The sequence below is a fragment of the Petromyzon marinus genome, chromosome 62 (genome assembly GCF_048934315.1).
Source record: "Petromyzon marinus isolate PM22_M1 ecotype Great Lakes invasive population chromosome 62, UKy_Petmar_22M1.pri1.0, whole genome shotgun sequence".
In the NCBI taxonomy this organism is placed as follows: Eukaryota; Metazoa; Chordata; class Hyperoartia; order Petromyzontiformes; family Petromyzontidae; genus Petromyzon; species Petromyzon marinus.
The window spans coordinates 1,539,403-1,552,307 of NC_133728.1; the positions used below are offsets into that span (position 1 = coordinate 1,539,403).

At 47.3% G+C, this 12,905-nt stretch overlaps 1 protein-coding gene across 2 annotated transcripts in view; it reads right to left on the reverse strand.

The window, feature by feature from the left end:
- Positions 1 to 4,569: 4,569 nt before the first annotated feature.
- LOC116955875 (nectin-4-like) overlaps positions 4,570 to 12,905 on the reverse strand; it is a 73,416-nt gene continuing 65,080 nt past the window's right edge. For both annotated transcript variants that reach the window (XM_032977205.2, XM_032977204.2), the window contains 2 exons: positions 11,805 to 11,873; positions 4,570 to 11,135 (listed from right to left, as the gene is read on the reverse strand). In XM_032977205.2, the coding sequence (XP_032833096.2) occupies positions 11,085 to 11,135; positions 11,805 to 11,873 (120 nt within the window). In that variant the 3' untranslated portion in view covers positions 4,570 to 11,084. The remainder of the gene's footprint in view (positions 11,136 to 11,804; positions 11,874 to 12,905) is intronic.

Genomic DNA, 12,905 nt, shown 5'->3' on the forward strand with positions numbered 1-12,905 from the left:
GGTATGTTTGGTGTTTGAACATCTTAACACAACGGTTTTATTGCCAGAATGGGTAAAATCTATTATCATACTGTTGTTTGTTTTCTGTTAAAAGTGGACAGTTTAAATATTGCACGGGTCTAGACTTTGTGATGAAATCACGATTTGTATTAAAGCGAGGTTTGACCACAAAATGCAACGGCGTTTCCTGCCATAAATGGAGTGGCTGTGAAAGCGGATTTATTATTTACTAGCAGGAAGTACCCGGCTTTGCCCGGGGAAATATATATTTAAAAACTTGTCTTCTCTTGAAAAACATGACATATCCATACACAAATACTAAGCCATTATGAAAGCCCGGCGTTCCGTTTGTCTGTCCATTTGTCCGTCAACAAAATGATGAGACCCTTTCGGAAGTCCTGAATCAAAAAGCTATAGAAAGTGGGAGCAAAAAGTTGACCAAAAAAATTTACAAATGTTGTCGACCCCCCCCCCCTCCCCCAATATATTTTATTTTGTAGGCATATATACTTACACACCCTACATACAATAGAATAAGTAGTATCTAGTGACTCTACAATAGTATCTACTGACTCTAAAGTCGTATCTACCTACTCTATAGTAGTATTTACTGACTCTACAGTAGTATCTACTGATTCTACAGTAGTATCTACTGACTCTATAATGGTATCTACTGACTATAGTAGTATCCAGTGACCCTACAGAGAGGGACGGAAGGAGGTTGAGGAGGGGACTGCCGAACGTGCAGGGGAAGTTGATTACTGAACACTCCTTCCTCCACCTCCTCATCCCTCTCCTCCACCTCCTCATCCCTCTCCTCCACCCCCACCTCCCCCACTTCCCCCACCACCTCCCCCACCACCACCCCAATCTCTACCAACACCTCCACCACCTCCCCCTCCACGACCTCCACCACCCCAACCACCTCCCCCACCTCCTCCCCTCTTCCCCCACCTCCACCACCTCTCCCACCACCCCCACCACCCCCACCACCTCCACCACCCCTCCCCCACCTCCCCCACCTCCCCCACCCCCCCCACGCACCTTGAGTGAGCCGCGTGGGCTCCCGCACGGCGGTGCCGTCGATGGTGCAGGGGTGGCCGCAGGGCACCAGGGTGATGGCGCCGCCCCGCGACTCGATGATGCAGTGGTCGCGCTGCGCTCCGGGACCGCGGATCTCGATGTCGGGAGGAGGAATCGAATCCGCCGTGCCCAGCTTAGTTTGCCCTGTGGGTGTGTCGGTGGGTGGGGGGGGAGGGTGGGAGGGAGGGAGAGGTGGGGGGAGGGAGAGAGAGTGAGTGGGTTGGGAGGGAGGGGAGGGAGGTGTGGAGGGGAGGGAGGGGGAGGGGTGGAGGGAGGGGAATGGGAGGGAGGGGAGGGGAGGGAGGGGAGGGAGGGGAGGGTGGAAGGGAGGGGAGGGGGATGGGAGGGGGGGGAGGAGAATGGAAGGGAGGGAGGGGAGGGAGGGAGGGGAGGGAGGGGAGGGGAGGGAGGGGAGGGAGGGAGGGGAGGGGAGGGAGGGAGGGGAGGGAGGGGAGGGAGGGGAGGGGAGGGAGGGTGGAAGGGAGGGGAATGGGAGGGAGGGAAGGGAGGGAGTGAGGGGAGGGAGTGAGGGGAGGGAGGGGAGGGAGGGAGGGAGGGAGGGGAGGGAGGGAGGGAGGGAGGGGAGGGGAGGGAGGGAGGGAGGGAGGGAGGGAGGGGAGGGAGGGAGGGAGGGGAGGGGAGGGAGGGGAGGGGGAGGGGAGGGAGGGAGGGAGGGAGGGAGGGGAGGGGAGGGAGGGAGGCGAGGGGAGGGAGCGGAGGGGAGGGAGGGAGGTGAATAGGAGGGAAGGGAGCGGAGGAAGTGGAGGGGGTGAGGGGAGGGAGGGAGGGGGAATAAATAGATCGAGGAATACAATCCAGGCACACGCATGGATTCTGTGGCGAATGCTTCCCAAACAAACACGACGCGATTTGTAGTGGTGGTTGTGGTGACGGTTATTGTTGTGGTTGTTGTTGTGGTGGTTGTTGTGGTGGTTGTTGTTGTGGTGGTTGTTGTGGTAGTTGTTGTTGTGGTGGTCGTGGGGGTGGTTGTTTTTGTTGTCGTGGTTGTTGTTGTAGTTGTTGTTGTGGTTGTTGTTGTGGTTGTTATGGTTGTTGTTGTGGTGGTTGTTATTGTGGTGGTTGGTGTTGTGGTAGTTGTTGTTGTGGTTGTTGTTGTGGTAGTTGTGGTGGTTGTTGTTGTGGTGGTTTTTGTTATGGTGGTTGTTGTTGTAGTTGTTGTTGTAGTTGTTGTTGTGGTTGTGGAAGTTGTTGTGGTTGTTGTGGTAGTTGTTGTTGTGGTAGTTGTTGTGGTAGTTGTTGTGGTAGTTGTTGTGGTAGTTGTTGTTGTTGTGGTAGTTGTTGTTGTTGTGGTTGTTGTGGTAGTTGTTGTTGTGGTAGTTGTGGTAGTTGTTGTTGTGGTAGTTGTTGTTGTGGTTGTTGTGGTAGTTGTTGTTGTGGTTGTTGTGATAGTTGTTGTTGTGGTTGTTGTGGTAGTTGTTGTTGTGGTAGTTGTTGTAGTTGTTGTTTTGGTTGTTGTGGTAGTTGTTGTGGTTGTTGTGGTTGTTGTGGTAGTTGTTGTTGTGGTAGTTGTTGTTGTTGTGGTAGTTGTTGTTGTGGTTGTTGTGGTAGTTGTTGTGGTTGTTGTGGTAGTGGTTGTTGTTGTGGTTGTTGTGGTAGTTGTTGTGGTAGTTGTGGTTGTTGTTGTGGTAGTTGTTGTTGTGGTTGTTGTGGTAGTTGTTGTTGTGGTAGTTGTTGTTGTTGTGGTTGTTGTGGTAGTTGTTGTTGTGGTTGTTGTGGTAGTTGTTGTGGTAGTTGTTGTTGTGGTAGTGGTTGTTGTTGTGGTTGTTGTGGTTATGGTAGTTGTTGTGTTTGTTGTGGTTGTTGTGGTAGTTGTTGTTGTGGTTGTTGTGGTAGTTGTTGTGGTTGTTGTGGTAGTTGTTGTTGTGGTTGTTGTGGTTGTTGTGGTAGTTGTTGTGGTAGTTGTTGTTGTGGTAGTTGTTGTTGTGGTTGTTATGGTAGTTGTTGTTGTGGTAGTTGTTGTTGTGGTTGTTGTGGTAGTTGTTGTTGTGGTTGTTGCGGTTGTTGTGGTAGTATCTACTGACTTTGTGGAAGTATCTACTGACTATAGCAGTATCTACTGACTCTATATTAGTTCCTACTGACTCTACAGTGGTATCTACCGACTCTATAATAGTACATAGTGAAATCTTCACTTAAAGCTTTCGTGACTGCAGGAATTCATATTCTTGGGTCTTTCGGTAAATTCACGTTGATAGGTTATTTTTTGTTATTTTCTTTGAACCTATCTACGTAACTTTACCGAAAGACCCAAGAATATAGTATCTAGTGACTCTACAATAGTATCTACCGACTCTATAGTAGTATCTACCGACTCTACAGTAGTATCTACTGGCCCTACAGGAGAATCTACTGATTCTATAGTAGTATCTAGTGACCCTACAGTAGTATCTACTGACCCTATAGTAGTATCTACTCGCCCTACAGGAGTACCTACTGACTCTATAATATTATCTACTGACTCTACAGTAATATCTACTGACTCTATAGAGTATCTACTGGCCCTACAAAGTATGATTGTCTTAGTTTACATTGGACGAAGGGCAAAAACCAATAGCAAGTATTCATCCGGGGGCTTAGTTTGTTGCATCTGTGTACTTTATCACGTAAACCCAATAGTTTGTCAGTGAAAAGCGTTACAACGAAGGAATGAACACAGAAAGACAAAACATGACGTTTACAGGTAAGATATATTCATACTGCAGGTTGTTTGGGTTAGATCGTATAAATATAAATGTAGCATAAATATAAATGTATCGTTAAACCCGCCACCACCCGACACAGCGAATTAGTAAGGTTTGTCACGTAATCAGAGCATGCCAATTCGTTACTAGTACAGCACACCGGTGTGTTGGAGGGAAAAGCCACAACATTTACAAAATGAGTACGACGTTTTGCCAGTAATTACAACCAGCTTCATCAGGCGACAGCCAGATTTGTGGAGAAATCATATACCATATGCAGACGCGGCATTATTTTACTCAGTGCAATATCGTGATTGTTGTTAATACTGCTACTTGAAATGTTTCTCATGGAAACTATTTTAACATTCGCGTTTTTCCTTATTTTCAATAAATTGTTCAATCATAATCCTCTCGTTACTTACATATTTAAAAGATAATGTTGTAATATACTCTACATTCTGTGATTTGTTGCCAATTTTTTTCCCCCTTCATTTTGCATTTCTTTCTATTCTTCTTGCGAGCTGTTGCTTGTTGTACTCGCTACGTTCGCCAGGGAACCGACGAGGCTTTTGTTGGCGAAACCTCGATTCAAGAGCTGCTTAGCTCATAGGGTACTTCACCATCAAGTCAAGTAAACTGAACCATACGCACGCGTGTACGTACACGCGTCGCTTTTTATTCCACATGGCTGCTGATACAAGCGACGAAGAGCAACGACTACACTTTCACGCTCAAGGTGGTCAAGCCCGGACAACCACCACGTCAGGCGGAGCGAATGTCAAGGAATGTTTACAAAATCGTTTTATTGATACAATGCACTTGATGTTGTTGTTTCGATACATACATCGATACATACTTAAAGTGGATACAATGCAAAGCGACAGTCGGGAAAGGCTGTGCCCCCCCCCCCCCCCCACACACACGCAGTCAAATATAAATTGTACGAACAAAAATATTACACATCTTCCTTTCGTTGTTCATTTAAAATTAACGAAACTTTTAACCCCATATTGTTTAGAAAATAACAAAATTTGACGTTGGCTCGTCACCGGGCGCGAGACGGAGAATCGACCTGCGGGGCGGGAGCGCGCGCCTCCGTGTTAAAGAGGTGGCCTCACGGGGAAGTGGCTATTGCAGAACTACTTCTGAAATCCCTTACCTCCTCTTCTTCTTCTTTAAGTGACCGCGCCCCCCGCCTCGCCTCGTCCACCCAATTGGAGGGGGTGGCCGAGACGTTTTTAAACTCTCAAAAGCCGGCGTTCACCCACATCAAGTTGGTACGCAATGAAGTCCGGAACACATTTAAATTCTCGCGTATTGGCGATCATTAAACACTTGACAAGTACACAGGCGTTAAACTCATTGACAACAGGTTAATAAAATGCTATTTATACATGTAAAAACAATTATAAAAAAATATATGTTAGAACTGATAGCATATTATCTGGACAATAAGAGCCACGTTTTTATTACTCTAGTATGTTCAAGCATCTTATATGGGAGGTGTCTGCGTGCGTGCGGGTGTCTGCGTGCCGTGCAAGCCTTCATAAGTGCTACTCGCTCACAGCATTTCCCCCAACAGTCTGTTCAGGCTCCACAAGGGGAGCTGCTCACCCCGAGCTCTAAGTGCTCTGATAGTGGCATTGTCTTTGTACAGTTCGCCTTTTGGCGTTCTTTGGTCTGGCACTGGTGAGACAAGGCCATTAAGGAGGATGCCCCTCGTGTAGGCCAATCAGTTTCGAAGACAATGCAGACATTCTTATTATCAGAGCATATTTGTTTGCATGTAGACCACAAGTACGTGTGGTTAGACTTGATTCCTTACAAAAAGTATACATTTTGTGTTTGAACATCTTAACACAAGATGTTTTTTTTATTGCCAGAAAGGGGTAAAAACTATCCTTATTGTTCGTATGGGGGATCTTTGTCTTGTCTTCCGTGAAACAAGATATTTTTATTTATTTTGTGAACACGGGGAACACACACGTCTGGGATGCGTCTTACTTTCCGAAGTGTCTTATAACCCAGAGGAAATGGTAAGATGCTCTCGATGAAGTCGCACTTACGATCCATCATACTTTATTATAATTTCAGCTTTGTTAATTCTTACACATTTTTATTTTTCACGGGTAGCTACCAACAGTGGTGTAATCACGAGCCGTAAGCTTTCAGAAATTGGTCCCATGGAGGCTACCTATGAGATCCCCTGTCCGTCTAGTGACGCTAATGGTCAGACACAGAACGGCCCGCGGAAGTGGTTATCACGGAGCTACCTCTGAGATCCCTTCTCCATTTAGTGATGCTAATGGTCAAACACAGAACGGCCCACGGAAGTAGTTTTCACAGAGCTACCTCTGAGATCCCTTCTTCGTCTAGTGATGCTAGTAGTCAAACAGAACTGCCCACGTAAATGGATATCACGGAGCTAAATCTGAGATCTCTTCTGAAAGTGATCTCTGATCCACACACAAAGTAGTAGCGGGCAGCACATTCTCACCTGCTCTCTCTCCAGCGTGTGGCAATCAAACCGATATCTTTGACCCTCAGGAGCTGCAATTCATGACAGATTTCAATGTGACTTCGCACAGCTACCGGTCAGTACCAAAATACACATCAAAAGTGGGCTCAGACAAGGGGACGCGCTTTCACCAAAGGTGATTAGGGCAACATTAGGAAACGTTTTTTTACGAGATTCGCATCGAGAGAAAGTCTCGGACGACGCTTGCCGTCGCATGCACGATGGGGCCTCCACTGCGGCCGGCTTAAACCTCCGTGAGAGCGTTTGCACGAGACGCCGCATCAAGCCTCGTTTCCTCATTAACTTACGGGTAAAGTCGTCGCTCAACGCGCCGGTGTGCTCGCGCTGCGTGCCGCCTTATGACGCGAGCGCCGTTACGACGCGTTACGACGCGTTATGACGCGTTACGACGCGTCATGACGCGTTATGACGCGTTACGACGCGTTATGACGCGTTACGACGCGTCACGACGCGTTATGACGCGCTACGACGCGTCACGACGCGTCACGACGCGGTTTGCGAGTGGTCAACGGCGAACTACTTTCTTGAGCAGAATGATGCAGTAACGCAGCGGCGTACCCTCAGTCACCTCGGTTTCTCTGTCCCGCCACAGGATGACCGCAGGCCGAGTTTACAGTGAAAATGTGATGAAGCAAATGTTTCTGAAGTACTGTCGCTTCAAACAAATCTTTATAACAACAACAACAATAATAATGTTTAACAAGTAGGAGACTTTTGCGACCAATATCCATATAACAGGTTTTTTGGGTTAGATCACGTAAATATAAATGCGTCGTTAAACCCGCCACCACCCGACACAGCCAATTAGTAAGGTTTGTAACGTAAACAGAACGTGGCCAATTCGTTACTAGTACAGCACTAACCGGTGTGTTGCAGAGCAAATCCACAACATTTACAATCTGAGTACGACGTTTTGCCAGTAATTACTTGTGTGCTCTGCTAGTAACGAATTGCCATGTTCTGTTTACGTGACAAACCTTACTAATTGGCTGTGTCGAGTGGCGGTGGCTTTAACGACACGTTCATATTTACGCGATCTAACCCCACAAAAAAACCCTCTTCTGAACGATAATGTCAGTTTAACACAGGGGTCGGGAACCTTTTTGACTAAGAGAGCCATGAAAGCAAAAAAATTGGAAATTTATTTCAGCGAGAGCCATATAATATATTTTAAAAGTGAATTCAACTAAATGTCAGTATAATAAGCCTCTGAATTTATTCTTTTAAATAATGTTGTTATAACACTCACCATTAATGCGACTTCAGGTGCTGCATGGATTTGCTGATGTCTTTGTAGTCGGGTTGGTACTTGGTGAGGTTAAGCTTCATGCAAGCGTTGAGGCTTTCATCCGTTAAACGTGATCGTAGGTTGGACTTGATGTTTTTAAGATGTGAGAATGACTGCTCACATGCATACGTAGATCCAAACATGGTCAATACAGCAATACTCACACGCTGCAGTGTGTGGTATGTGACAGGAAGCGCGTTCCAAGTTTTGAGAATCAGCTGGTCTTCGGGTTGGAGTTTTTTCATTTCTGTCCACATGTGCTTGCTCGCCAACTCCGCTTTCTGTCGTGTGATTCTTTCCAAATCTTCATTCAGTGACTTGAACTTATTCACCCACATGTCTGAGGCCTTCAGGTCAGCCACTTCTGCTTCAAAATCTCTGACGGAGACACCAGGGATGTAATTCAGGTCGGCTGTGTTCAGTGAACACTCGTTTGGATGGGTGATGAACTTAAAAAGACGACTGTGCTCACGAAATTCTCCAAAGCGTGCTTTGAAGGACTGTAGGAGACTGGATGTGCAGCCAGCTAGCTGGTGGAGATCAAGGTTTTGAATGGGCTCACTTGCTGTGCATGCATCTTTAAATTGGCTCAGTTTTTCAAAATGTAGTAAACGACCTGTTTCAAGATCCGTGATGAAAAGCTCCAGCTTGTTTTCAAAAGCAAATACAGCTTGTTGAAGGGATAACACTGTATTTCCAATGCCTTGCATTTTCACGTTGAGCTGGTTCAGATGTTCAGTCAGATCTACGAGATAGTAAAACTTGAGGAGCCACTCGGTGTCGGCTAGCTCAGGATGCCCGACGCCTTTCATTTCAAGGAAAGTCCGGATTTCGTTCAGGCAAGCCGCAAAACGGCTAAGCACCTTCCCTCTTGACAACCAACGCACATTGCTGTGCAAAAGCAGACCAGGATAGTTATTTACAACTTCATCCAGCAGTGTTTTAAACTGGCGATCATTTAAGGCTCGGGCAACAATAAAGTTGATCACACGAATGACCAGCGACATCACTTCGCCAAACTGCCTGTCACACATCTGAGCACAAAGTGCCTCCTGGTGTATAATGCAATGGAAACTTAGGATGGGTCTATTTTCATGTTCACGGAGAAGCGCCACAAATCCTTTGTTTTTCCCCACCATACACGGAGCACCATCAGTACACACTGAGAGAAGTTTATCCATAGGTAGACTTTTTTCTTGAGCAAACTCCATGAAAGACTTGAATAAATCCTCACCTCTTGTGGACCCTTTTAATGGCAGAACAGCAAGACTTTCTTCGCGCAGTGTGTCACCAACAGCATATCTTGCAATCACGCTGAACTGCGACAAATGGCTCACGTCTGTTGACTCATCCAAAGCCAGAGAAAAGAACGGCGCTGCATTTATGTCCTTCACTTGCGTTTCCTCCACTTTGTTTGCCATCACGATGGTACGATCATGAACAGTTCTTGCCGACAGAGGCATGTCTTGTATCCGTTTGATTATCTTGTCTTTGTTCGGAAGATCATCAAAAAGTTCATTGGCTACATCCAGCATGAACGTTTTAGCATACTCGCCATCTGTGAATGGTTTTCCGTTCCTCACTATTGCTAAAGAACCAGCAAAGCTAGCCGAATTATAGTCACCTTGCCGGGTCCATACGCGGAGTTGCTGCTGGCTAGCTTGCACCCTGCTCAGAAGCTCTTGGCACGCTTTCTTTCTGCTGTCTCCCGCAGGGTATTTTGATGCAAAGGTAGCGTGGCGCGTGTCGAAGTGCCGCTTTACATTCGACCGTTTCAACGATGTAATTTTGTCATTGCAAATTAGACACACCGCAGAACCCGCTCTCTCCACAAAGGCGAATTCTTCGGTCCATTCGTCCTGAAATGTACGATACTCGTCGTCTTTTTTTCTTTTCGCCATCTTCTTCGTTGAAGGGTTAGCTTTGAGCTAATTACCGAGCAGACGCAGTCTCAGACTGATTCAAAAGGGGGCGTTTACCTGTTTTACCCAGCAACGGCAAACGTAGGCCAGTATCATCCAATTAAAATAATGGACAATTGCTCCTGCAGCCCTGAACAGGACATGCGCAGTGAAAAATCGATGGATGGATTAAAACAAGTGAGAATATTTTGTTTTATCTGCGAGCCATATGCAATCATCAAAAGAGCCACATCTGGCTCGCGAGCCATAGGTTCCCGACCCCTGGTTTAACACGTAGGCTTTCGCGACCAATATAATAACGTCAGCTTGTAACGCGCACAGGGTGTCCATTCATCGCTCGCGTAGAGACGTAGAGAGTCGGGGGGGGGGGGAGGGCGACTCGGAGGAGCCAGGAGGAGGAGGAACCACAGGCGAAGCGCGGAGGTAGCAGCAGCAGCCACGCGCTTGCGAGGAGCTGGCACGACTAACCGTTGGCCAAGCTCTGCGGTCCTCTGCATATTTACACGTGGCTAATGTGTCGCTCGGATTCTGACCGATGACTTGGAAGATTTGCCGCGTTTACGCAGACATTGTTATTTGATATGTATGTACGAAGGTTGAAATTCTCTCGCACCATACGCTAGCCAACCGGGCCAATCGGAGGTGGCCAATGTGCCGATCAGACTCTGACGGGTGAATCTCGAAACAGTTGGCCCGCACCTCCGATTAATTAGCAACCGTGCGAAAGAGGATCAACACACACACACACGTACATGTATATGAAAGGTGTTATCAGACGATTACTGAGTCTTTAAAGTCGGAGTGTATTCCTAATTTTCAAACTTAATCCCAAAATCGAGCCATAACATGGAATTTTTGGACGATCTGTAAAACATGAAAAATAAGAATAGGATCTACCCTTTCTGGCAATTTGTGTTAAGATGTTCAAACACCCAATGGAAACCTTTTGCAAGGAATCAAGTTACTGCATGAACCACACGCAGTATGTGTGGTGAACATGCAAACAAGCTCTGATTAAGTAATATTTGCATTGTCTTTGTACTGTTCGCATTTTGGCGTTGCTCTCTAGTTTGACACTGGTGGTGAGACTCGGCCATAAAGAAAGCTGTCTCTGGTGTAGGTCAATCAGTTTCAAAGACAATGCGTGTATGTTATCACAGCATGTTGGTTTTGCATGTTCACAACAAGTACCGTGTGTTGTTAATGCAGTAACTTGATTCCTTGCGAAATGTTTCTATTTGGTGTTTGGACATCTTAACACAACTCCTGTTTTTAATTGGCTGAAAGGGTAAAACCTGTTCTTATTTTTCATACTCTAAAGTGGCATTCGGAAAACCTTGACTTCGCAGGAAGTGACGTCACCCCCGTGACCTCACGTCCGTGGCTCCACGCTGACGGCGTCACAATTTGTGAGCACGAAGGAGGCGCGCTGATTTATCACGGAGTGCAAACGATTCGAAAAAAAACTCCCCAAAAAACACGTGTCCTTTAAAAAAATGAAAAAATAAACAAGCGGAGAATTAGCCCGTCCCAAAACTCGTCTGCCCACTTCACCGCACCTCGACATCATCATAATCCTCTGGATCTGTCTTCGTCGACGACTGCAAACAACAGACAGGGTACAAACGGGATGACAACGTTAGCGGTGTGTTATGGGCGCCCCGGTGGTTAACTAACTCGCCTGGTATGCAGGAGGTCGCGGGTTCGATCCCGACCCTCTGATGCCCATTGTGTATTTGGAGTTTGGGTTCACCACCGTGGAGGTAGGCCCCTACTTCCAGCAGTGGCGTAAGCCAGCACTTTCAGGGCTGCGCCTTTATCTTGTTAGTAAATAACTAAACTGAAAATGTTATTTTTATTTGGCCAGGTAAGGCCTCACTGAGCTATTAGCTTCTTTTTCAGAAGCGACCTGGCCATCACAAATGATAGGTCAACGGAGTGGCAGCTCATCATCATCATGGGTACAGCAGCCAAATACTCTGAACGCGTGACATTGATTCTCAATGTGAAGGGAAAAACCGGAGGACCCGGAGAAAAATAATCCACGCGACCACGGAGAGAGAGAGACACGCAGACCCCAACGATACAGCAGGCATCAGGGCCGGGATCGAACCCACGACCTCCCATATACTAGGCGAGTGAGATAACATCTCCTAGCCACCGACATGCCTCTTAATAAATAAAGTATCACCATCACAGGCTCGCGGACGCAGTGGCTAGCCAGGGCTGGGGTGTTGAGGGAGCGATGTCTCACGGCCCTCGAGACTCACGATGTTGTCGGCATCTGCGTTGTGAGCCTCCAGGTACGAGAAGGCGAGCGGATTTCTCAGCTGCGGCCTCTGCAAAGAGACCAACGGCACGGCCAGCTGTGACAACGCCGGAGAACAGTGGCACACCCACACTCCCAAAGATGACATCACGCCAACACGAACAACGTCCCTTCGACCGATTGTCATCCGATACAGAACACCGGTCTCATCACATACAGAACCCTCGTCTCATCCTATACAGAACCCTCATCTCATCCCATACAGAACCCTCATCCCATACAGAACTCTCGTCTCATCCTATACAGAACCCCCGTCTCATCCCATACAGAACCCTCGTCTCATCCCATACAGAACCCTCGTCTCATCCAATACAGAACCTTCGTCTCATCCCATACAGAACCCTCATCCCATACAGAACCCTCGTCTCATCCCATACAGAACCCTCATCCCATACAGAACTCTCGTCTCATCCCATACAGAACCCCCATCTCATCCCATACAGAACCCTCTAGTCTCATCCCATACAGAACTCTCGTCTCATCCCATACAGAACTCTTGTCTCATCCCATACAGAACCCTCGTCTCATCCCATATAGAACCCCAGTCTCATCCCATACAGAACCCCAGTCTCATCCAATACAGAACCCCAGTCTCATACAATACAGAACCCTCTCGTCTCATCCCATACAAAACCCTCTCGTCTCATGCCATACAGAACCCTCGTCTCATCCCATACAGAACCCTCTCGTCTCATCCTATACAGAACCCCCGTCTCATCCCATACAGAACCCTCGTCTCATCCCATACAGAACCCTCTCGTCTCATCTTATACAGAACCCCCGTCTCATCCCATACAGAACCCTCGTCTCATCCCATACAGAACCCCCGTCTCATCCCATATAGAACCCCAGTCTCATCCCATACAGAACCCCAGTCTCATCCAATACAGAACCCCAGTCTCATCAATACAGAACCCTCTCGTCTCATCCCATACAGAACCCTCTCGTCTCATCCCATACAGAACCCTCGTCTCATCCCATACAGAACCCTTGTCTCATCCCATACAGAACCCTCGTCTCATCCAATACAGAACCCTCGTCT